Raw genomic sequence first — 23,343 nt, 5'->3', positions numbered from 1 at the left:
GGTGTTATTATTATTTATTCGGAGGGGATGTCTTCTGAGCTTCTTATTTGTAAGATTGGAGATGTTTCATTTTTTCTTATCCAAATTTTTCCATTTTTTGCCCAAATAAATTTGTACCCAAGCCTTGACGATTTAGCTGGGTAAAGTAGGTGTTTATTATATTGGGTCAGTTAATTAAATTGATTATTACTGTAACTAACCAATTACTATTATACAAAGAATATTGAGATGAATGTTGTGCTCACCTATAATTAGAAACAACATTATAACCATGTATAAATGTAAAATACTGTAAAAATTATGTGATGTATTCTGTTGGCGAGCCAATAAATAAATTTAAAAAAACATAATCCTGTTTTACTTACTCCATATTCAGTGTTCAAATCACTTTTCCATGATATCGTCAAACGGCCACGATAGATGATAGATACTATCTTATACCTCGCACCAGATCTCATGGACATTTAAAAAGTTTTCTATTTTTCTTAATTTCGCTTATGGGTATGCCATATCATCAGCGATGCGATTCCTAGAATCATTTGTACGGGATCTATCACCTTGACAGCTGACATTCTAAATTAGTAAATTGGGAAATAATATAATTTGATCAAATAAAATTTTGTAGCGCTCACCGGGATTTAAACCAATCATCCCAACTGCTCCCAACCGCCTGAAGCCAGTGCGAATACGGCAACCCCAATTGGGGTATGTTCTGATGCTGAAGGTTGTTTGTAGGGGAAGAGGAAGACAGGGGAGTACCTGGCTATTCAGATCTGGGCACCAAACATGGATAAAGCCATTTCAAGCAACATTTTAACTCTTCTTCTTCTTCTTTCGTATGGTGGGGGGTCAGAGGGGGACATCTAGATCTGCGAGCCATTTTAGGGCCTCAGGCGTCGCCATGTGAACCTCATCAATCCCGCCGGGGAATGAATGGAGCGGGCATTCGTTGACCACATGTTCGGTAGTCTGCACCGCACCACATTCACACATCGCCGACTCTTTAAGGCCCCATCTGTGCATCATGTGGGCACAGCGGCTATGGGAGCACCTTAACCTATTGATGGCGGACCAGGTTTTGCGAGGCAGTGAGAACCCAGGCTGTCTCTCGGTGGGGTCCTGTATGAGATGGGCATTTCCCACGTTGGCCGTTTGCCACTCAAGTTTCCACCTATCTTCTGGGGTGAGAGGTAGTCGGAGGAGCCTCTCTCCTTCCGCCCAGAAGGGCTAACTCTTTTAACTCTGAATGGTAGTCTTAAACCAAGGCGATACTGAGAGTATCTTCCACTCTGGAATGTGGAGCAAGTGTACAAATTTATCAAAAATAAAATTAACTTGCGTGCGCAAGTATTTGAACCAGCGTCCTTCGGCTTGCTAGTCGAGAGCTTTACACCCACGAAGGATCATCGTCCCCGATTTGATTCCACATAAAAATGACTAGGTTGGTACTGTATTATTAAGAGGTTTGCCTGCGTAACTCTGTGTGTAATAAGGTACCTACATAATATTAACCAACAGATTAAAAAAACATTCAGTGATGAACAACGCAATGACCGAAATAATCAGATAGTTCTTTGAAATATTACACAAGAATAATAATTTTTTTGAGCCAATAACCGGCTCAAGAATTGGTAAATCTGGCTTCCAAGAAACTGGGCGTCTTGTATATGGCTAGTAGATTATTTCTTAACAATGACCAGTTGCTAAACCTTTATAAATCCTTCACTAGTTACTAATCCTTTCCAAGTACATCCAACAGTTGAATTTGGGAGCCACTTTTAGCCCAAAATACCAGATATACCTACTTGATTTAGTGCGAAGGTGAGCGGTTAGCGTTGTACAGATTGCAACAGACCGATAGCCATTTCTAATGCACAGACACAACGTAGGTCGTAGACGCAACAGAGTCTGTTCTACAGGTATTTCAATAGAGCCTGCAAAAATGAGCTGGCAGCATTGATCTTCTGTGCACAAGTGTATGTATGCGAAATTTTGATGTTGATGTTGGCTTGACGAGAGTGTCATAGCCCTGCCATTAAGGCCATCCCTTACCATCGCACTGCCATAATAATCCGTCCGATGCCAGTAGAGCCTCTTCGGAATGGCCCATCATGGTGGCCCAAGACGGCCCATCGATGAGACACTTTGAAGTGAGGCCTTAAAATATTGTTGTCGATATTAATATTATTTGGATTCCTAAACCCTGACTTCACTTTTATTAATATGTCTATTAACAAAATATCAGCAACCGCTGCAAAGTTTTGAAATACATTTAAGCCTTTGCTGACTGCTCTGCAACGAGGGTCGCCTGAGTTAAAGAAATTGGTCTTCTTTATGTAAGTATTTAGCGATGTGTTATTCTGTAATTTTTTTAACAAACTGATTTGCTTGGATCAACCCGTAAAAAACATTGTTGACTTGTTTTGTAATTTTAATTTGTAAAAAATAACTGTTTTGTATCGCCTTCCACCTGACAGATAAACTCTTTCTGCATTTGTTGCAAGTTTAACTTTTACCTGACATAGGAAGGGTTCAAGATCCTCTCAACTCCTGGGCACTGGACAAGCCAATAAAATTGATTATGTGCTCAAGAATCTAAGCATTTGAAGATGTTTGTGCAATTTCACTAGAAGTAAGGAAAAACCGAGTTGTCTTTGGGCCTACAAAATACTTATATTTTTTTAGCTTTTTTAACATTCCAACAAGGGACTAAATCTTCACTTGCTTGGATGCTTATCAATTGTGAAGGGGCCGTATTAACCATTACCAACTTCTTGTACACCACTCCCTCGCATAGCCTCGCCGAGAGTGTTGAGCAGGCATTACCATTGGTCGAGGGCGGGCAAGCAGGTGGCAGGGATTGCATTGATCAGTTTAAACATGATATATATATGATTGTTTAGGGACGAGTTTTTTAAAATGAAAGAAGAAAGTTATGAAAAATGTATGTATGTTTATTTGTACAATATTTACAACTAATGACTAAAATAAATAATTTTACAAGTAAATGCGTGGCACTGCTTAACCTAATTAGACCATAGTATTATGTATGTACAAGTAGACTAATACCCTTTTTAGACTAGATAAGTCAGAATCACAATGTTTACAAAACATAAAAGCTTAAATACACATTCAGAGTTCACCATTTTTACGCTTCCTTGCATACCATTATTTATTGAAGGAATGTAGTAAGTAATAAGAGTTAGTCCACTTCCTCCACGGTGGGGCGTGTGTGAGAGTGAGTCTGGCCTGCCTGCTGGGCGCAGCTAGAGGGCGGGGCGCCAGCGCCAGCCTGCTGCGAGGCCCGCTGGTGCAGCCTGGTCATGATGGGGGTGCACACCTTGGTCAGCTCCTCTAGCCGGTGTCGGTATTCCTCCTCACTGGCAAGCGTGTTGGCGTCCAGCCAGCGGATAGCATCTTGGCACGCCGCCAGAGCTGTCTGCTTGTCCTCGGCCGACAGAGGTTGCTCTTCTGCAGCCTGCTTCACCCCGAACACGTATCCCTCCAGCTTGTTACGCGCTTCCACAGTCTTTCGTTGTGCTTCGTCCTCCGCGCGGAACTTCTCCGCCTCGTCCAGCATGCGGTCGATGTCTCGCTGCGACAGCCGACCCTTGTCGTTCTTGATGGTTATCTTGCTACTCTTGCCGGAACCCATCTCCTTTGCAGACACATTCAGGATGCCGTTAGCATCCAAATCGAAAGAGACCTCGATCTTAGGCACGCCTCTAGGCGCGGGCGGGATACCTGTCAACTCGAAGGTGCCGAGCAAGTTGTTGTCTTTGGTCATGGCGCGCTCGCCTTCAAACACCTGCACCGTGACACCGGGCTGGTTATCGGAGAAGGTGGAAAAGGTCTGCGTCTGCTTACAAGGGATGCGGGCATTGCGCTCCACCAGCTTGGTCATGACTCCTCCGGCCGTCTCGATGCCGAGAGACAGCGGGGCTACATCCACTAGAAGCACGTCACGAATCTTGGAGTCCTGCTCGCCGCTGAGGATGGCTGCTTGCACCGCCGCGCCGTACGCCACGGCCTCGTCGGGGTTGATGGATAGATTGAGCTGCTTTCCGTTGAAGTAGTTCTGCAGCAGGCTCTGTATCTTGGGGATGCGGGTGGAGCCACCCACAAGCACCACGTCGTGGATGGAGCCCTTGTCCATCTTGGCGTCCCTTAGTGCCTTCTCCACAGGCTCCAGCGTGCCGCGGAAAAGGTCCGCGCACAACTCCTCGAACCGCGCCCGGGTAACCTTCGTGAGAAAGTCAATACCCTCGTAGAGAGCGTCGATCTCCAGGGTCGCCTCCGTGCTGGAGGACAGCGTCCTCTTGGCTCTCTCTGCGGCTGTGCGTAAACGCCTGAGCGCACGGGCATTGCCGCGCAGATCCTTCTTGTACTTGCGCTGGAACTCTTCAGCTAGATGGTTCACGAGCCGGTTGTCGAAGTCCTCGCCTCCCAGATGCGTGTCCCCAGCCGTGGCCCGAACCTCGAACAGGGAGCCCTCGTCGATGCTCAAGATGGATACGTCGAAAGTTCCACCACCCAGGTCGAAGATGAGCACGTTCCGCTCTCCCGCCAGGTTCTTATCCAGCCCGTATGCCAGCGCTGCCGCCGTGGGCTCGTTAATGATGCGCAGCACGTTGATTCCGGCGATAATGGCGGCATCCTTGGTGGCCTGGCGTTGAGAGTCGTTAAAGTAGGCGGGCACGGTGACCACCGCGTCCTTGACGCTGCATCCCAGGTACGCCTCGGCAGTCTCCTTCATCTTGGCCAGCACCATGGAGCTGATCTCCTCGGGAGAGAACTGGCGCTCCTCGCCTTTGTGCTGCACGCGCACGGCCGCCTTGTCGCCGGCAGGTACCACGCGGAAGGGCCAGTGTTTCATGTCGCCCTGCAGCTTGGGGTCGGCGAACTTGCGGCCGATCAGTCGCTTGGCGTCGAACACTGTGTTGCTGGGGTTCATAGCCACCTGGTTCTTGGCAGCGTCTCCCACCAGCCGCTCGCTGTCCGTGAAGGCCACGTACGAGGGCGTCGTCCTGTTGCCTTGATCGTTGGCGATTATCTCCACCTTCCCTTGCTGCCAGACACCCACGCAGGAGTACGTCGTCCCCAGATCGATTCCGATTGCCACCATTTTTGCTGTTTCTTCTTTTTGTTGTGATAGGTACTCTCTGAATATCTTGTCTCCCACCTCTTCTGGATGCTTGGTTTTTTACTTTTCGAAGTTTTTTAAATTTTATATTCTGCTTTTAACCGTCTCTCGTAAGTTCTTGCTTGATGAAATTTTATTCACTCTGCGCTCCTTAATATTGTGTTGTATAGCAGGTCGCTGAATGCGAGTCAGGAGACTTTCTCTTGATATTGCTCTGTCTGTATTTCAAATGAAACTGTTGTTCCCGCCGAGAGCGGCTGCTTATATAGCCCGGTCGGTATTGGCCGCCTTCCAGAGCGTTCCGCCAATCAATAGCTGCGAGAATATTCCTGTAATTTCCAAAAATTAGGGCTAGTAAACATTTTTCTCTAAAATTCGAAAGAAATGCGAAAAAAATTAAACAAAATACATATATTTTATATTTATCAAAAATACTAATAAACATTTCCTTCCAAAATTTAAAGTGATATCTTGTCGTTTGATTCAGAAAAAGTATTCAAATTTTACAATTTTATTTATTTATCTAAACATGAATTACAACCGGTTTCGACAACGAAATAAAGTAGGTTTTATGAATGATTTTTTTTAACTGAATTATTTGGTTTTATCGCCTCATCATTACATCTGCATAATACATTATTAATATATTTATTTCATTTTTTTTTTTACGTCCACGTATTTTAGTTACGTTTTTTTAAAAAAAATTTTTACGTCCAGTCGTTATAAAAACAAAGTTCACGATAGAAATAGAATAGCAGTACGGATAATATTATTATTATTATAAAAATAAATTACATGTATACGATGTAATTTAAGTGCAGTAAATGAATTTACATCACTTTTTTCTTTTAAGATTCTTTTCACTGCCTTGGTAAGCAATTATGTATTCTATCTGGTCTCCACACTATAAAGCACATTAAATTAACATTTCAACACTAATTTTAAAGGTTCATCAATTTCACACTATCCCATGGACCAAATCATGAAATAAATTGATTAAACCGACTTATCTTGAAGAAGAACGGCTTAATGCACCTGACTTAACTAAGCAAATAGCTTTCACAAAACTTCCTGAGTTATTCTTTGTTCATTTATCTAAAACCAACTATTTTATTAATTCCCCGGTCCAAAGGCTTCATAGGCTAGGAAATAATATCATTTCCGTTGATATTTTCATTAAATCTATATAAAATTTGACTCGGAAACATTTTGTTTCGCTAAAATTTATATTTTATAATCTGTAACTTAGTGTTTGTGTAATTGTGTACTTTTCTTTTCTGTTGATTTTTGGTATTTACTCTAGACAGGTATTAATACTTTTTCTCTCTTTTTGTATCGATGTGTATTACGTTAATTAATTTTGTTCCTATTATTTTAATTCTATTCTTTAATGCTATGCTCATGATGCTATAAAAATAGTATTATTTCTAATTAACCAACTAACTAACCATAACGCCGTTTTCCCGAAGGGGTAGGCAGAGAGGATGGACCGCCAAACATCGCATTCTTGGCAAACACTCTTTGCCTCATTCACATTCATACATCGTCTCATATATTTATGCTCAATAATAATATTTTTTATTATTATTAGGTTAATTTGAATGCACTGTATAGTGTAATTAATTTATACTTGTTTTATGTAAAAGTCCGACGGGAGTAAATTAATAAAAAAATAAATAAATATAGTTTCGTTTACACGATCATTAAATTCATAAGATTCTAGGTACGCTTATCATTGGTTGGCAAGCCCCGTCATTCGCGCCAGGTGCCAGAGACATCGCGTCCAATCGCGTCGTTTCTAGAACCATACAGAAACTTCTCGTCGGTTGATGCTGTTTTTGTTATTGTTTTCTAGAACTGTCAGACGGATAATTCCTTTTTATTTATAAGTAGACAAATGGTAGACAATGACATTAAAATTATTGGAAGTAAGTATCTAATTTTCCGGAAATGGAACATATCCATTTTAGTAGCTATTTCGTCAAAACAGGATTATTTGACATCTTTTCTTCAGGCCATGTTTTGACATAATAATATCAAAAATTATCATAAAATCATATTGTAAATGTACGAATATATACCAATATATACCACTCTCCTTATAACAGTTTCATTAAAAACGTCATTGTAAAATAGTTTTTTTAAGTTAGTATTTTTCTAAGCTATAAATTTAACGAAATAACTATTACAATGCGAATACTTAGGACGGGTTGTTTCGGAGAATTTGAACAATTCATCAAATTACAACATTCATTTTAGGGTTCTGTGAAAGTCATATTCAAGTTCTGTTATTATGTCATTATAGGCTAGTTGCTTGACAAAACTGAAATAATAACAGAACTTGAAAAAATCGTTCACAGGACTTGAAAATTAACTTTGAAATTTGAAGAATTGTTCAATTTCTCCGAAACAACCCGTCCTTAGTAACTTATAATTATCTATCAAAGTACCTACTACAAATTGTTTTCTCTATTTTCTGTATATTTACTGTCATTTCCGTAATCTGTGCGGCGGTTAGGTAAATATATACCATTTCATAACCTGTGCCATATTATGTGGCACCAAATGACAATGCCTTCTTCCTCACCATCCTCTTCCACAGCTCCTTTCCCTCGCTAACCTCTCGGGGACGGTGCCCTTCATTTGCAGGGTTGAAGTTTCTTGCCGTCCCCTGCGGGCCAAAACCCTCAGTTGCTCAACATTTTTTCCAACATTCCCCAATATATGTTATGAACAGTTATAGAAAGAGAGAATACCAAGCTTTCTCTTAGTATTTTTATAATAAATCTCTTATTCTGACCCAACCGATTAGGAGTCGATGCAAACGTGAATGTGCTACTGTTTGAAGCTTTATAAAGCGAAACAATGTGAAAAGGCAACGCCGTCATACATGCTTACCGCCCGCTACCACACCGCAATTTTCAGCAACATATTTCCGTTGAAGAAAGATTGATGGTGACTTTAAGGTACGAAATCAACAAAAAAACTAATTACGTTTTTATTTAAAAAGTATTAAAACACATAAATAGGTACTGAATATCTATTATAATACTCAATCCCTTGAAAATATCAAAACAATTTTCTTGATTATCTCAACATAGACATTTACTAAAGATGTAGATTTCCAGAATGAGGAAAACTCCCGTACCGCCATGGTGAAAGACCAGCATCAGAATCAAAATGTTGCATTGCTGGAAATGATATAAGCCGTGTTAAGTGGACAGAATTGAATAGCCCGTTACTTCCCAACCTTATACCATTAAATTGTTCATTCCATGCGACTCTGCGGAGTCATTCGAACATTCTGCGCAGTCAGGGTATATCACGGGACTTTTTTCTTTCCTTGTAATTTATATATTTTTATTTACCTATATTAAATACGTTTCAGCTACGAACAGACATGCTCGTTAGTAGCACGAAAGCATGCTACTATTGAGAAATTGTTACTTATTCGAACATGCTTACAAATCAACAAGCAGTTGATTTGTTAGCATGCTTCTGGATTTGCTGGTGGTACGAGACAGAGTGCGTATCACGTGACGCATGCTGCCAACTACTCAGTTGTGACGTGTAATGTAAATTTTTTGTTTTTGTTTTGTTTGAAAAAAAATCATCACACAGCAAAATGACATCTACATTTTTACTCTAAGTATGCTCAGGAATCGCTGGTTAAAATCTTTCAGGTACGTGCCAGGAGTACACCCTGTGTACTCCTGGCCTTCATTTCTTCGCTCATCTACTCTACATGCCAAAATCATCTAAGCGAATTGAAAAAAAAAGAAGAAAATTATGTACCAACATATCCTAACTTACCCACAATTTTTGTTTTAAGAAATGAAAGAATTAACTAGATATTAAATTAAAAGAAAGAAAATTAAAAAGTATTAACCCTAGTCAATACGGTTTTAGAGATAAACTTAGCACACAAGACGCAATTGCAGAATTAACTAAGATTATTTACAAAACATTAGATAGAGGCAAAAAATGCTTAAGTATATTCATTGACCTCAGTAAAGCTTTTGATAGTGTCTCACATTCAAAATTAATTAATAAAGTAAATAATATAGGAATTACTGGCAAAGCTAAAACATGGTTAAAAAGTTATCTCTATCAAAGAACTCAACAGATTAAAGTAAACAACGAATTAAGTGAAATAGAAAATATAGATTTTGGAATTCCACAAGGAACTGTTTTGGGACCTTTACTTTTTATAATATATGTTAATGAAATTTTTCAACTCCCAATCATTGGAAACATCATATCTTACGCAGATGATACAGTTATAACTATTGAAGGAAATTCATGGAATGAGGTCGTAGTATCAGCTAATAATGCAATAAATATAGTTAAACTATGGTTTGACGAAAATTTATTGACACTGAATGTCGAAAAAACCCATTTTATACCTTATAGCCTAACAGGGAATAACTCAAATGTAAATCTAAACATAAAAATTCACGAAAGAAATTGCCTCCTTAAATTCGCACCCTGTAATTCAAACTGTATAAACATTAGTAGTAAAAAAGAAATAAAATATCTTGGAATAATTATTGATAATAACATTAAATGGAAAAGTCAAATAAATTCCACAGTAGACAGAATGAGAAAACTAATCTATATATTTTTTAGACTAAGAAATATTGTATCATTAAAAATACTAAAAGATATTTATTATGCATTGGCGCACTCTGTCCTACAATATGGAATCGTGGCTTGGGGGGGTGCATATAAATCATCCCTACTCCCACTGGAAACTATTCAAAAAATACTAATAAAAATCATCTTAAAAAAGCCATATTACTACCCAACTATAAATGTTTTTCAAGATTTCCCGGTTCCCCCACTTACAAAAATTTATGACAAAATTGCACTTCTACAAATACATAAAGATTTCTTTAGTAAAAATAATTTACCACAATTGAATATTAGCAAAAGAATAATATCTGTTGGAGGACTAACCGTGCCACTAGCACGAACCACAACAGCACAACATCACTATATATTCAAGGGTGTAAAATTATTTAATAAATTACCCCTTGATATACGATCGGAAGAAAACTACGAAAAATATAAAAAAAAAATTAAATTAAAATACTCTTGTACCACCTCATAACTTTACTTATTGTTTAGAAATATGTTTTTGCCTTTTAAATTCTTTGAATCATTTATTAACTAACCTATATTTTTATTACTTTTATTGTTATTTTTGTGTTATTTTTTGTTTTATTACTAATATTTTTTGTTTAATTTAAACAAATGTAAAAATATTTTTGTTGTCCTCTCCTAAACACAAGCAGCTGCTTTATTAGGAGAGTGATTGATATATTTTTGTTTATATTGTTAAAAAAATTGTAACCTTGTTTATATGTTTCAATAAATAAAAAAAAAATAAAAAAAAAAAAAATTGAAATTTACATTTGCTCTTCATGACTTCTATTTCTCAAAAAGTGAAGCTAAAACTGGATAAAACAATCAGTTCACAACTATTTCAACATTTTCAGATGTCAATGAAGATGGTCTCTCAGGACGAGTGTTCCAGATTATTCACTGCACTAAACACTATCACCCTGACTGTAGTGCATCATGTGGATGTCCTCAGCTGCCCTCTCGACTCAACTGGACCATGTCACACGTTGGGGTGCATTGTAAACCAAGCTTATTACAATATTAGAAACATTGAGGTACATTACAATTATTACAATATTAGAAACATAAAGACATGGCACGATCAAGTGAATCAGATACTTGAGTCAGGCCATGTCAAAAGTCAGAATAATAGAAAAGTATGTATGAGACGATGTATGAATGTGAATGAGGCAAGGAGTGTGTGCCAAGACCGAGTTGTTTGGCCGGCCGTCCTCTGCCTAACCCTGCAAGGAAACAGCATGATGGTTAGTTAGTTACGTAAACATCGAGCAAGATCCAAGACCCATGCGGGTCTGTTAACCACTTGTGCCCCAGGCTTGCCTTACATACTTTCTTTTGGTGAGATTTTGTACCTTAAAAAATGCTCCTAGCATACCAAAATATATTTTACTAGCTGTACCTGTACCCCATGCGTTGATGTGGCTTCTTCCAGAACTTTCAAGAGCATTGTCGAACTTTCCGGAACCTTCTAAACTCTCCGACACACTCCGCTACTCAGTTTGGAACCTTATAGAACCTTACATACATTCTTTTGGTGAGATTTTGTATCTTAAAAAATGCTCCTAGCATACCAAAATATATTTTACTAGCTGTACCTGTACCCTACGCGCTGATGTGGCTTCTTCCAGAACTTTCAAGAGCATTGTCAAACTTTCTAGAACCTTCTAGACTCACCGACACACTCCGCCACTCAGTTTGGATACTTATAGAACCTTCTTGAACTTTCTCCTTCCAGGACCTTCTAGAGAACTCGAGAAACTTCATGAACTTTCTGGAACCTTCCAGATTCACTGGCACAGTCGCCGAGACAATTCTGAAATAATCTGAAGCATTCGCGGCCTTCCTATGACAAAGCACATTTTCATCTCCCACCCACGCTCAGCCACCCCCACCAAACTCTCTTACTTTCAATGTGACACCGAGGACTATCTACCATCATCACCGGAGGGTAGCAGTGGCTGGTTGTGAAGAAAATTAGGCTGGTAGGGAAACGCAGGTTTCTTTTTATAATATATATTAGATTAGATTAGATTCATTGAACAAGAATATTTAAATATATAATATATTATATTCTTCTTCAATGAATAAAATACTAATAAATCTATACGAAACATGAACCAGAACAAGACACAGGAACATAATAAGATAACGGGCTCAACTGGGAGTCGAACCCAGTCTTAACATGTCTTACCAGAACAACGTCTTTAACCACTTGACCATTGGAATCGTTATCTTATTTATTTATCTATGTCTTGTTCTGTTTCTATGAGATTGACAAAAATGACGTATAATAATTAGGTTCCAATGGTCAAATGGTTGAAATACGTTTTCCCAGTAAGACAGGTTCGATTCCCAGTTGAGACCGTTATTTTATTATTTTTCTGTGTCTTGTGCTGTTTCATGTTTCAATTGACTTTATTAGTACAGTGAAACCTCTATCTATTGGTTTTAAAGGGACCTATCGAAATAAACGATGAATGCGGGAAAACAATGAATGCGGGATTAAGAGAAAAAAAACACAAGGAGATACGATCCAGTGAAGATACCGTCCTCCCAATCTGCATAACCGTTGGTAGATTAAAATTATAAGAAGAAAATAAGTTTTAGATGTAAATAAATGTATGTATTTAAAAAAATACAAAGCTAAACAGAACCAATTTTTTTTTTAAAGTTTATTGCTTTGTAAATACATAATCTTTCATGGACATTTGTTTTTTTACTGTTTTATTTCCGCAAGTCAACAGTATATTTCCAGCATTTTCGGCTTCAGTTATTGAGTGTGCGTAGTAGAAAGTTTTCAATATTTCAAAGAGGGTGCATGCTTCTGAAAATGAAGGTACAGGCAGGGGCTCCTCTTCATCAATATCGACCTCTTTTGTTGTCTCCGTCAATCTTGCGTCAAAGCTTTCGATAGTTTCTATCCTACAAGTTGGAATATTGTCGTCGAAAGTAGCAAAATTGTTAAAATTTGTCAAATTTGGTACCAAGAGATAAGAATTTTCTCCAGTTCGCTAAACTTTGATTCTTTACTGGTTTTTCTAGTTTTCGAAGATTTTCCGCACTTTTGAATTTGCTCCCGAATTTCGTTTTTTTTTCAAGAAAATAGAATTTAACATGGATGCCGCGATTCCTAAACGCTTGGCTATATCGATGCGTTTTTCAGCGGGGTTTTTTTCCACCTCTTCGATAATTTTCAATCTTTCTTGAAGAGTACGTACTTTTTTCATCAAACGGCTCATTTCGAAAATAGTTTAAAAGCCCAAAAAGGATAACTGCAAACACTCCACTAAGTTCGGGTATCTAGCGACAACTGACGACAACTAGCGACTGATGGCGGCGACAAACTGTTATTCTTTCTCTTTCTCTCTCAAAAGTTTCGCGCATCGTAACGAGTGCCGTCTCGCGCCATTTAAACACAGACAAAAAATATCAAATACGCGACGTAATTCCTACGATGAATGCGGGAAAATGGTGGACATAGAAACGATCGATGCGATCTATTTTTGTATGAAATGAATTCGGACTAGAAGAAATAAATGATACATCCGGGAAAACGATTATTCGAGGAACGATAGATAGAGGTTTCACTGTATTATCTTTTTCTTCAATGATATATTACATTGATGGCAAAGTGCTACATTTTTCTGTGACAATTTTAAAACCAACTATGAAGCTCATACACCTATAAATAGACTACATCATTTTGGCTATACATTTGGGAATATTGTAGACATGCTTAAAGATTCCGTATTAGTTATAAAACGAAATCTTTTTAATCATTTTACTGAGATGTATGAATTCACAACTCCGTAGTGAATACACTTAATTAGTAAATTACTGAATAATTCTAAATTACCATGTGACTTTAGTAATGACCTCTCTCGTTTGTTTAATGTCTGTTTAAACCAAAATTATTTTAAATTTAATAACATCATCTATAATCAGACTACCGGATTGGCGATGGGTTCTCCAACTTCACCCTTGATCGCTGATATATTTATGGATAATATAGAAAATAAATTTTTTTCTTGTAAATCTCCTCTCCTAAAAAATGTGCTGATATGGAAGAGATATGAGTCGTGTAATTTCTATACCCGCTATATCAACTTTCATTGATTTGGAGAAAACCGCAAAAAACTGTCACATCTCTAGCGTACATAAGTAAATGCATTACAATTTTTTATATAATGAATTGGAGTAATAAAATTTCGAAAAGCATTTATTTTTGTATAGGCATATGTCTAGCAATAATTAAGTTATTTCGATAAATAAAATGGATATAGCGGATTTTGATACTCACTTCGTGATTTTGATAGTCAACTGAGCCGACATGGCGGGTTTAGAAACTCACGCGTAGATCATTTTGACACATGAGCGTGGCGTCAGAGCGGCGGCCATATTGTATTTTGGCAAAATAACTGCTTGTGATTCGTTGAATCCGATATAGCGGGTTTTGATAGTAACTTTCTGTATGATATAGCGGATTTGGTTTCTCACTCGCAGTTTAAACATGGTTTTTGGTCGCGAAAAGGAGGGTTTTGAAACTCAATTTTAGGCTCCTCTTGTTGCTCGCAAAAATGTGAACAAGATGTCATACTCAGATCATTTTGTCAAAAAATCGGATATAGCGGGTATAGAAATTATAGGATTCATATGTTGATGACATATTTTGTATTTGGTCAGGTACGGATCGACAGTTAAATATCTTCCTTCAGCTTTTAAATTCTTTCCATACCCAAATTCAGTTTACCCTAGAAGTAGGTGTCAATGCTTCTCTAAATTTTCTAGACCTCACTCTCACTCTGATAAATAATAGAATTGAATTTAACATATACCGAAAACCGACCTACACAGACATAACTATCCACAATACTTCCAATCATCCCATCTCCCATAAACATGCAGCGTTCCATTCAATGATACATAGGTTAATTTCCGTCCCTTTATCTACAAATAATTTCACAAATGAATTATCAATAATAAAACAAATAGCATCAAATAATGGCTATGATTCGGCCTTAATTGATAAAATTCTTAATAAAAAACAAAAACATATTTCCACAACCAAATTCCTATATAGCAGTATTCCGTCAATTAATATCAACACCTCTATTTACCATTGGCGTAGGATTTTATTTATAAATAATTTTTCAAATCAAAGCTTTAGGAACCTCCCTTTAGATATTAAACCTGCCTTTTATACAAACAATACCCTAGGAATTTTTTTGTGATTAATACTAAGGACAATGATGACATATTAAGCCATTCGGGTATTTATAAACTCAACTGTAGTGATTGTCCCGCCTTTTACATAGGTAAAACATCACGCAATGTAAACACCAGAGTGAAGGAACATGTACGGTGTTTAAATGGCAAAGGTTTTTCGGAACTCGCCAACCATTAATTTAATATCAGCAGACCATAGATTTAATAAAATAACAGGTACTAGCCTCTTACATAAAAATAGTATAGGCATTAGGTTAGACAATTTAGAATCGTTAGAAATCAGGAAATCTATAAACAGTAACTTGTCAGATCATTTATTAAATACACAAATTAATTTATCTAATCAAAAAAACACATTCTATAGTCCTATATTTAACTTGTTTCCCACAATCCATTCCACTCCTTAATAATATGTTTATGTTTTTTCTTATGTCTTTAAAATGTATTATTATATGTATAATTCATGTTAAAATGCTTTTTTGTAATTTGTTATTATATATCTTTAATTCACTATGCCTATGTAATATTTGACTCCTCCCACTTTTATAATGTGTTATATTCTGTCTCCCTCTGTTTTCCTATAAATATGCATGACCTCTGTCTTAGTTTTTAGTTATATTTCACATCCTGATGAAGCTCGACTGAAGCGAAACCGGTAGATGTAATAATATAAAAAAGTCGTGGTTAATAAACAAAGTGTTTTATTTGATTTAAGAATACACTTTTGTTTTTATATGTATATGTTCCTTAATACATGTTTAGCTTTCCGTAATCCACACTATTAATTTGAATTTACCTTAATTTAATCAAAAATCATAATTTATTGTAAACTATGTAACACAACTGTATTACTTGTTAACTACTTTTGTAAAAGCCCATTAGGGCGTCAATAAATAAATAAATAAATAAATAACCTTCAAAAGTTATTGAAGAAAATTGTTCCATTAAACAATTGTATAAATTATTCGCTTGGCAAGGATATAATATATCATAATATTATTCTAACAAGCGTGCGGCCACTGTCGAAGTGTCATCGACTCTACATTGGCCTTCTTTATGTCATTTTACTATATTTATTTAGATTCATTGTGAAAGATACTTATTTAAATTGATGAAAATATAATAAAATCATAAAAAGATCTTTATATTTCTTATTATTTAATTTGAAATGATGGACAAATAAACGTTTCTCTGAATACATGTAGCTTTTTTGAGGAAACTGCTTATGACAGATAAATAAACATTTCTCTGAATACATGTAGCTTTTTTGAGGAAACTACTTATGACAGATAAATATCATTTTTTAAATATATAAACACAAACCTGGTAAGACGGCACAATTTAAGAAAACATAATTTTTCATAAAAACAAGTAAGTTATTACCAAAATATTCTCAGCCTGCGGAGAATTTGGCCGTGGGAGCACGGTGTTCCAAAGGTTAAAGACAAGATATCTATCTTTCAAATCAATGGAAGACATAATACTCATGCACAACGCTGTTCGTTATGGGGCTAAGTTAGGGAGGGATTAGGGGGCAAAAATTTTAAATAAAATGAATATTTTTATTTATTTTTTCATGTATACGGCACAACGTGTACCATCAACAAAAGTAAGAATAGTGAAAGTACAAAACCTCAAACAAAAGTAAGTAACAAGCATAAAATGTAAGAGTTCAACAACTCAAAGAAAAGTATAAAATGTAAAAGTACAACAACTTAAAGAAAGGTAAAGGTAACAAGTATAAAATGTAAAAGTACAACAACTTAAAGAAAGGTAAAGGTGACAAGTATAAAATGTAAAAGTACAACAACTCAAAGAAAAGTATAAAGTAACAAGTATAAAATGTAAAAGTACAACAACTCAAAGAAAAGTATAAAGTAACAAGTATAAAATGTAAATTTATAACAACTCAAAGAAACTTTTCCACAAATAAGTCTTGGTGTTTTAGAATGGCCTTGTGAAAATTGTCACCAAGACTAGAGCCATAAAAGTCCAGGATCGGTAGATGTACATGGATTCTCCAGATTTTAAAATAAAAATATGATGACGAAATTATAGAGCGGATCCGTCGGTTCCCAGCCAAAAGGGTGCCTACTGCTCTGGGCTGTTGAACTAGGGATGATTTCCAGCTTTCATTTGAACTCTCAGGTTTTGTAATCAATGTTTTCCAAAAAAATTCTAAAATTGACAATTTGATCAATGCACAATGCTCAATGCGTAAATGCTGGAGGTGCCACACACTGAAACATTAGATATAAAATATGTAGAGGAATCCATACATACACCTTGTTACAAATCCTTTATGTAACAGCTATTGATAATTACTCTCCAAAGAGTATTCTCTACCATTTAAAAAAAATACAGTGTGTGGCAAGCCTACGCACGACGGAAGTGAAACTTTTAGTATTCTTCTCTCTCTCTTTTAATTTTTTATTGGACAATTTGTATAGCGCCGCTTTTGTGAGATATTAATATTATTCAGAATGCTGTACATTATAGTTTTGAAAAGGATAAATTTATTTATAGGCGTGTTGTTAACAAATGAATGTTTAACTAGATTCCTAATATTGACATATTTATAAGTAGCATGTGATTAAAAAAAATTAAAAGTTATAAAAATATGGGATTCGAACCCGGGACCTGCATAACGAGTGTCGAACGCTCTGCCTCTAGACCGCGAGGAGAGGTATCTCACGCGACGAGAACCGCGTATACAACGTGTACTCCTCAATTGACTTGTCCCGCGCAAATTTTCGTTTTCAAACACGGCAAATGAATAATATCACATAACGTCTCGTTAACGCTTTATATAGGGTCGATTCGAAGATATATCGCCAGTGTGAAGTCATATCTGTCGTTTTTCAAAATATTTCCGTATATTTGTCCGTTTTGGAAAAGATCTATCGCGTTTTAACAGTCTCATACCCGTATGGAGTCTGAATTTGAAAAAAATTTCTAAATTTTGAAAAACTCACTTACGGCTGTGTTTTTTACTAAAAAAACTAGTCACGCACGTCTGCGAGGGTAATTAGTCACGTTATCGGCCTTGATTAGTAATTTTAATGATTCAAAATAAAAATAATTAATCAAAATACCGAGCGACTCTACCGGCTCGATTTGTAAGCTATATTTCGACCAAAATATCATATAGGTACCGACCGTTACTTCTATCCAATTACTCGAGTGAGCACCTGCCGGTCTAGAGTCTCACTAAATGGATTTAGACATTTCAGGATTCAGGACTCTCGGTTAAAATTAACAAATTTATGTAATTTTTTGCTACATTATTACAAATCATGTAGATATCTTCTTATATGTATGCCTGACAAAGTCGCAGCACGAGAGCATTTTATCACTTTTCCTCGTATTAAAAAAATCACAAAAAGAAAAAAAAATTAGTTAAAGCGCGGATCGAACCTCGGTTCTTCACGACGACAGTCGGGCGCTCTGCCTCTAGACCGCGAAGCTGAGTTTGGAGAGTGACCTAAACTAGGTATATAATGTTAGCTAGGCTCCTATAGCGAAATGATCACGGTTTTTCGTGACGGTCATGAGTCGGTTTTACTCCAATCCTCGAAAATGCATGACGCGCGTAAAGAAGTTTCATTTCAAAAAAATTGTTGGGTACTTTTTACACTAGGAAAAAATGGCGTAAAGTAGAGGAGAGATATCAATGAACGCGCTGCCCACTGCCAGCCGCGCACCATTAGTCGAATGTACCCATCGTACCTGAGAACCGGGTACCTGTCACACAATCTTTGATCGGGTACTTTCATTTGATGTAGGGGGGTAGTAGATAAAAAAGATGATCTATTTTAGAATTCAGGTATATATAGGGCTGCCACCTCTCCGGGTTTGACCCGGAGTCTAGGGGTTTGCATGGTGCATGTCCGGGGTACGGGTTTAACATCGATATCTCCGGGTCAGACCGGGTGGCAGTGAAGCGACAGGCACCATCACGGCGCGGAGCGCGTGGACTGTCTGACTGAGTGCTTCGTGCCCCGGAGCGATAGGGAGACATTAGACTATTAATTAGACACCACCACGTTATTTGAGCACCGACTGCGGAATTAAATAGAAATCCTTCTCTTTATTTCGATTCACCACTATCACCTAAAGTTGACTGTGGCAGAACCAAAGCTGAAGCCATTGTTTTGAATGCCCTAGAACCGAACTCTATAGAGTCTACAATACAAGACCTAAAAGGGTCTCAATCTGGAAATGGGGTTCACTTTTCGATTGCTATCGACGCCTTAAATAAAGTATCCCAGAAAAAGGTGTTCAAGATAAATTAATGGATTTTTTCTAATGGGAAATTGGTGGACAGACGAGTAAAACTGCTTGTCAGTGGAAATGGTAAAGGCAGAGTTAATCGTGAAGATTAATTACAATATGAGTTGCCAAGAATTTTTGAAGAAACCCGAGCAAGAAAAGATGCTTAAACAATCCCTTCAGAATGAAAAATATAGTTTTAAGTGTCAAGCTGGTCCAAGTCAGCTTAGCACTAGCTAGGTCATTTATATAAAAAAAAACATTATCAATGGTAATCTACCATGACATTTTGCCTTAATTAAATAATTCAAACTAAAAAAATTATATATATAATTATGTACATTTTTACAATCTAATGCTAATTTACTTCTTTCTCCTTTCTAATTTCTATCTTCTACTTTTTATTACAATTTTTCCAAAATTTTAGCTTCATCTATAGTTACTAATTTCATATGTTTACACTAGATTTCATATTTCATACAAATTAATTACACTCAATTGGTCACCATGAAACAGGCAGCCGCCTAGTATGGTGATTCATTATATCTACTTTATGTAAATTTCATAATAATGTAACATGTATTAAATAAAATAAAAAAAAAATAAATAAAAAAGTTTTATTTTAATAAAAAAAAATATATTTCTAAAATCTCCATGTCTACTGTTTTTGAAAGGTGGCAGCCCTAGGTACTCGTACCATCTACATTTTTCTGTTGCGAGAAAAAGATTTAAGATGCCCGGTATAAAAAAATCATAAATCTATGGTCACTCGCCACACCGGCACCCATCACAGGACACAGGTGCTGACGGTCGAATCTTTTTTGAAAAAGTAACCTGATCCATCATTGGTGGTTTGTGAGCAGGTAGTTCAAGATCGACCCAGGACTGGTTTGGTTACGTTATGTTAGGTTAATCTTAACCATGACCATGAATATAAATACAGACTAGATATATTAAAGTTGGTAAAACACAGACCAAAAAATCAATGTCTTAAAAATATCAAGATGTTACTATTTCGACTGTGCTCACCTTATTTTTTATTTATTTTCAGGACTCTTTTCCGGCTTTCCGTTATACATGGACAACAGACCAAGAGTTGCCTGCACGCACTAGTAAGAATCTTATCCTCACGGGACTCTGAATCGTGTACTTCGGCCTACATACGAATGTCTGGCTAAATTCCCTGGATAGAGAGAATCTTGTGGCATTAAAACTGGTGCCAAAGCTCTGTTGCAGTTTTGAAACCCTTTTACTACGACAGTCACACATTATTTATTTTACTGCTGCCAAATCTATATTTTTTTTGGACTCTCTGGAGGCTCAATTTTAGTCAATTTTTAAAAATTATTTGTGAGCAAGAATTATTCACATTTCTTTTATATTTAGTTCATAAATAGTATCGCTTGTAACCAGGGGTGCGCTGGTACCGAAATGCTGTTTTGGTACGAGTTATAATGTATGTTTTTCGGGACTGAAATAAAATTGTCATTTCTAATAAAAAAAAAATTACTTTAAGCATTCATTGTACATTATCAAATTTCTTAAGTACCTACCTAAATACATTATCACTTCCTTCAACGGTTTGTGAGGAGGAAGACGTTGTAACTATTAAATGTTGTTGTTTTCCACCTTTATATGTTTTATTTTCCACCTTTATAAGCGACAGCGTGAAGGAAATCGACAGTACAGTACCAGCAACCGTGACACTGAGATCGAATTATTTTGCCCACGTGACGCGCTAGGAAACATTCTCGAATCTTCTTTTCTTAAAACATTCTGTTGTATTTTTTATGTTAATTTATTTTTCGAGTGTGTTATAAAAAACCGCTTCAGCCAAATTTAGTAGACAGATTCTGAAGGCTGAACTGACCCGCCGGTTAAGTTCGACTCAGGAACAGAAGACGCGCCGGCTCCTGGAACACGAAGAGATTGGGGACAGGAAGCCATCTGAATTCCTGCGCCACTTCCGCACCCTGTCAGGGGTAGTAGTACCAGACGATTTTCTCCGAACGCTGTGGATGGGCCATCTTCCTCACACCATGCAGATGGTCCTGACGACACAAAAGGACGTCATCCTGGACAAAGTGGCTGACCTGGCAGACGCAATTGCAGACTTCACAAGCAGAGCTCACATCGCGGAGATAACGCCAGGACTTGACGCGAAGTTAGAAGACCGACATCATAAATTGACGATGACATTGAAAACGGAAATACAGGGCATCAATGCTAGCGAGTCCACATACAGCAGATACGTCCGCAAAACTAGTCGCATTCAGGATCGGGTTAGGACATGCTCGAACAGCAGAGGCGAAGGCTATTGCCCGCGTTCCCAGAGCAGGAGTGGAGAACGAGAGGAGGACATGTGCTGGTACCATCGCACCTTCGGAGCAGCCGCTCAGAAGTGCAGGGTCCCCTGCACATTCTGACCAGGAAACGACCAGGGCAAGCACTGATGACGGCCAGTAACTCCTGCCTGACTTCAAGCCGTCTATTTATCACCGACAAGCACACAAAAATTCAATACCTGATCGACACCAGCGCAAACCTCTGCGTCTTCCCCAGAAACAAACTCTCAGGATGTTATGACAAGCAACCTTACGAACTATCATCGGCCAATCTAACCATCATTTCTACATACGGAAATCTTACATTGACCTTGAACATCGGACTCAGGCGAGACTTCACCTGGAGATTCGTCATCAAAGATGTCTCCAAACCCATCATTGGCGTTGATTTTTTATCCCATTTTGAGCTGCTAGTTGACGTCAAAAATCACCGCTTGCTGGACCGGACTACGAAACTATCAACCCAAAGACTTAGCAACACTTGCGAAGTTGATTCAGTAAAAACTGTAAGAGGATCGACTACCTACCACCAGCTACTACAAAAATTCCCTAACCTAACGCGCCCGGATGGACAGATGAGAGAGACCTGGCACGCAACCAAGCACCATATTCGGAAGACTCCAGGACCCCCGTCAGCGAAAGACCCAGACGGCTGGCGCCAGAGAGAATCCGCGCCGCAAAGAAGGAGTTCGAGTCCATGGTGCGGATGGGAATCGCTAGACCTTCTGAAAGCTGCTGGTCATCACCATTCCACGTGGTACCTAAAACCGACGACCAGTTGAGACCCTGTGGTGACTAGCCCCGAGTTTTACAAGGACTAGAATTCTGTTATGCTTATATTGACGATATACTTATTGCATCTACTTCGGAAGAAGAATATCTGCAGCACCTAGAAATCCTTTTCCGCCGCTTACAGGATTATGGTGTAGTTGTCAACGCTGCAAAATGTAACTTCGGAGAATCAAGTGTCAAATTCCTAGGATACTTGGTTTCCAGCGAAGGTACGCGACCGCTACCCGACAAAGTAGAGGCAATTCGACAATACACACGACCAGCAATCACACGGTTCATATCTAAAGCCGCAGAATCTCAAGCGCCCCTCAACGAATTTCTAAAAGAAAAAGCCAAGGGCGAGACACCAGTGCCCTGGACACTTGAAAGGCACACAATCAAGGCTTTCGAAGAATTTTTTTATTTTAATATTACATTTAGTTACAATAGTGACGTATTGCCCATCTCACTAGGTGTGGAACGCCTGTGTTGAGATGGCAATTTACAGAGTGGTTGTTAACTAGGTTTTAGTTTACACAATATTGTGAAAATGTCAGATAAAATAAAATCAGTATTTTCGAAACGGTCGCCCATACATTCTACGAGGGGTGGATTACCCGTTTTGGCACACAAATCCGTATAACTACCGACCAAGGAAAACAATTTTAATCTAAATTATTCATACAACTCAACAACCGAAACAAATTCACACAACGGTCAATCACCCTGCGGTAAACGGCATGGTTGAGAGGCTACATTTTCCACCTTTAATAAGGGAAACTTCTAGAATGACATCCGACTCAAGTAGTGGCGTACCACTACAATTCTAATTAACATATAATCTTTTATATTTCTTTCTGAATCAGTGATGCTCATTTTCATTATCAATTTTATTTTTACAAAGAAATTTCAATTTTATCTTGCGTTGCAAACAATTAT

At 37.7% G+C, this 23,343-nt stretch overlaps 2 protein-coding genes and 1 long non-coding RNA gene across 4 annotated transcripts in view; 2 read left to right on the top strand and 1 right to left on the bottom strand.

Annotated features, from left to right (window-relative positions):
- Positions 1 to 21,038, top strand: part of LOC149418558 (uncharacterized) — a 29,445-nt gene extending 8,407 nt beyond the window's left edge. Inside the window, exons 1-5 of one of the 2 annotated variants that reach the window (XR_016303004.1) lie at positions 6,978 to 7,071; positions 7,956 to 8,109; positions 10,645 to 10,824; positions 11,526 to 11,772; positions 20,340 to 21,038. This is a non-coding gene — a long non-coding RNA (uncharacterized LOC149418558). Of the gene's footprint in view, positions 1 to 6,977; positions 7,072 to 7,955; positions 8,110 to 10,644; positions 10,825 to 11,525; positions 11,994 to 20,339 lie in introns of those variants that run through there. The other variant, XR_016303003.1, reaches the window with a different exon arrangement.
- LOC149418559 (heat shock 70 kDa protein Ab-like) lies at positions 2,959 to 5,487 on the bottom strand. The gene has a single exon (XM_089638577.1). The coding sequence runs from the start codon at positions 5,123 to 5,125 to the stop codon at positions 3,203 to 3,205; it is 1,923 nt and encodes a 640-aa protein (XP_089494703.1). The 5' UTR covers positions 5,126 to 5,487; the 3' UTR covers positions 2,959 to 3,202.
- Positions 21,039 to 21,740: 702 nt separating the features above from the next.
- Positions 21,741 to 22,432, top strand: LOC149418557 (uncharacterized). Its single transcript, XM_089639121.1, has 2 exons — positions 21,741 to 22,014; positions 22,209 to 22,432. The coding sequence occupies exons 1-2, from the start codon at positions 21,741 to 21,743 to the stop codon at positions 22,430 to 22,432; spliced, it is 498 nt and encodes a 165-aa protein (XP_089495247.1).
- The last annotated feature ends 911 nt before the right edge of the window (positions 22,433 to 23,343 follow it).

The sequence above is a fragment of the Hesperophylax consimilis genome, chromosome 13 (assembly GCF_061612785.1).
Source record: "Hesperophylax consimilis isolate HC1 chromosome 13, BYU_Hcon_1.0, whole genome shotgun sequence".
Lineage (NCBI taxonomy): Eukaryota > Metazoa > Arthropoda > Insecta > Trichoptera > Limnephilidae > Hesperophylax > Hesperophylax consimilis.
The sequence above is the reverse complement of the archived record's forward strand: the minus strand, read 5'-3'. Positions and strand labels throughout refer to the sequence as shown.

Excerpts from the sequence above, each read along its gene's own strand:
- LOC149418559 (XM_089638577.1), bottom strand. The coding sequence starts at position 5,125 with ATGGTGGCAATCGGAATCGATCTGGGGACGACGTACTCCTGCGTGGGT.
- LOC149418557 (XM_089639121.1), top strand. The coding sequence starts at position 21,741 with ATGACGGCCAGTAACTCCTGCCTGACTTCAAGCCGTCTATTTATCACC. Across the intron at positions 22,015-22,208 it reads TGTCTCCAAACCCATCATTG|ATGAGAGAGACCTGGCACGC; the intron begins GCGTTGATTTTT and ends CCGGATGGACAG.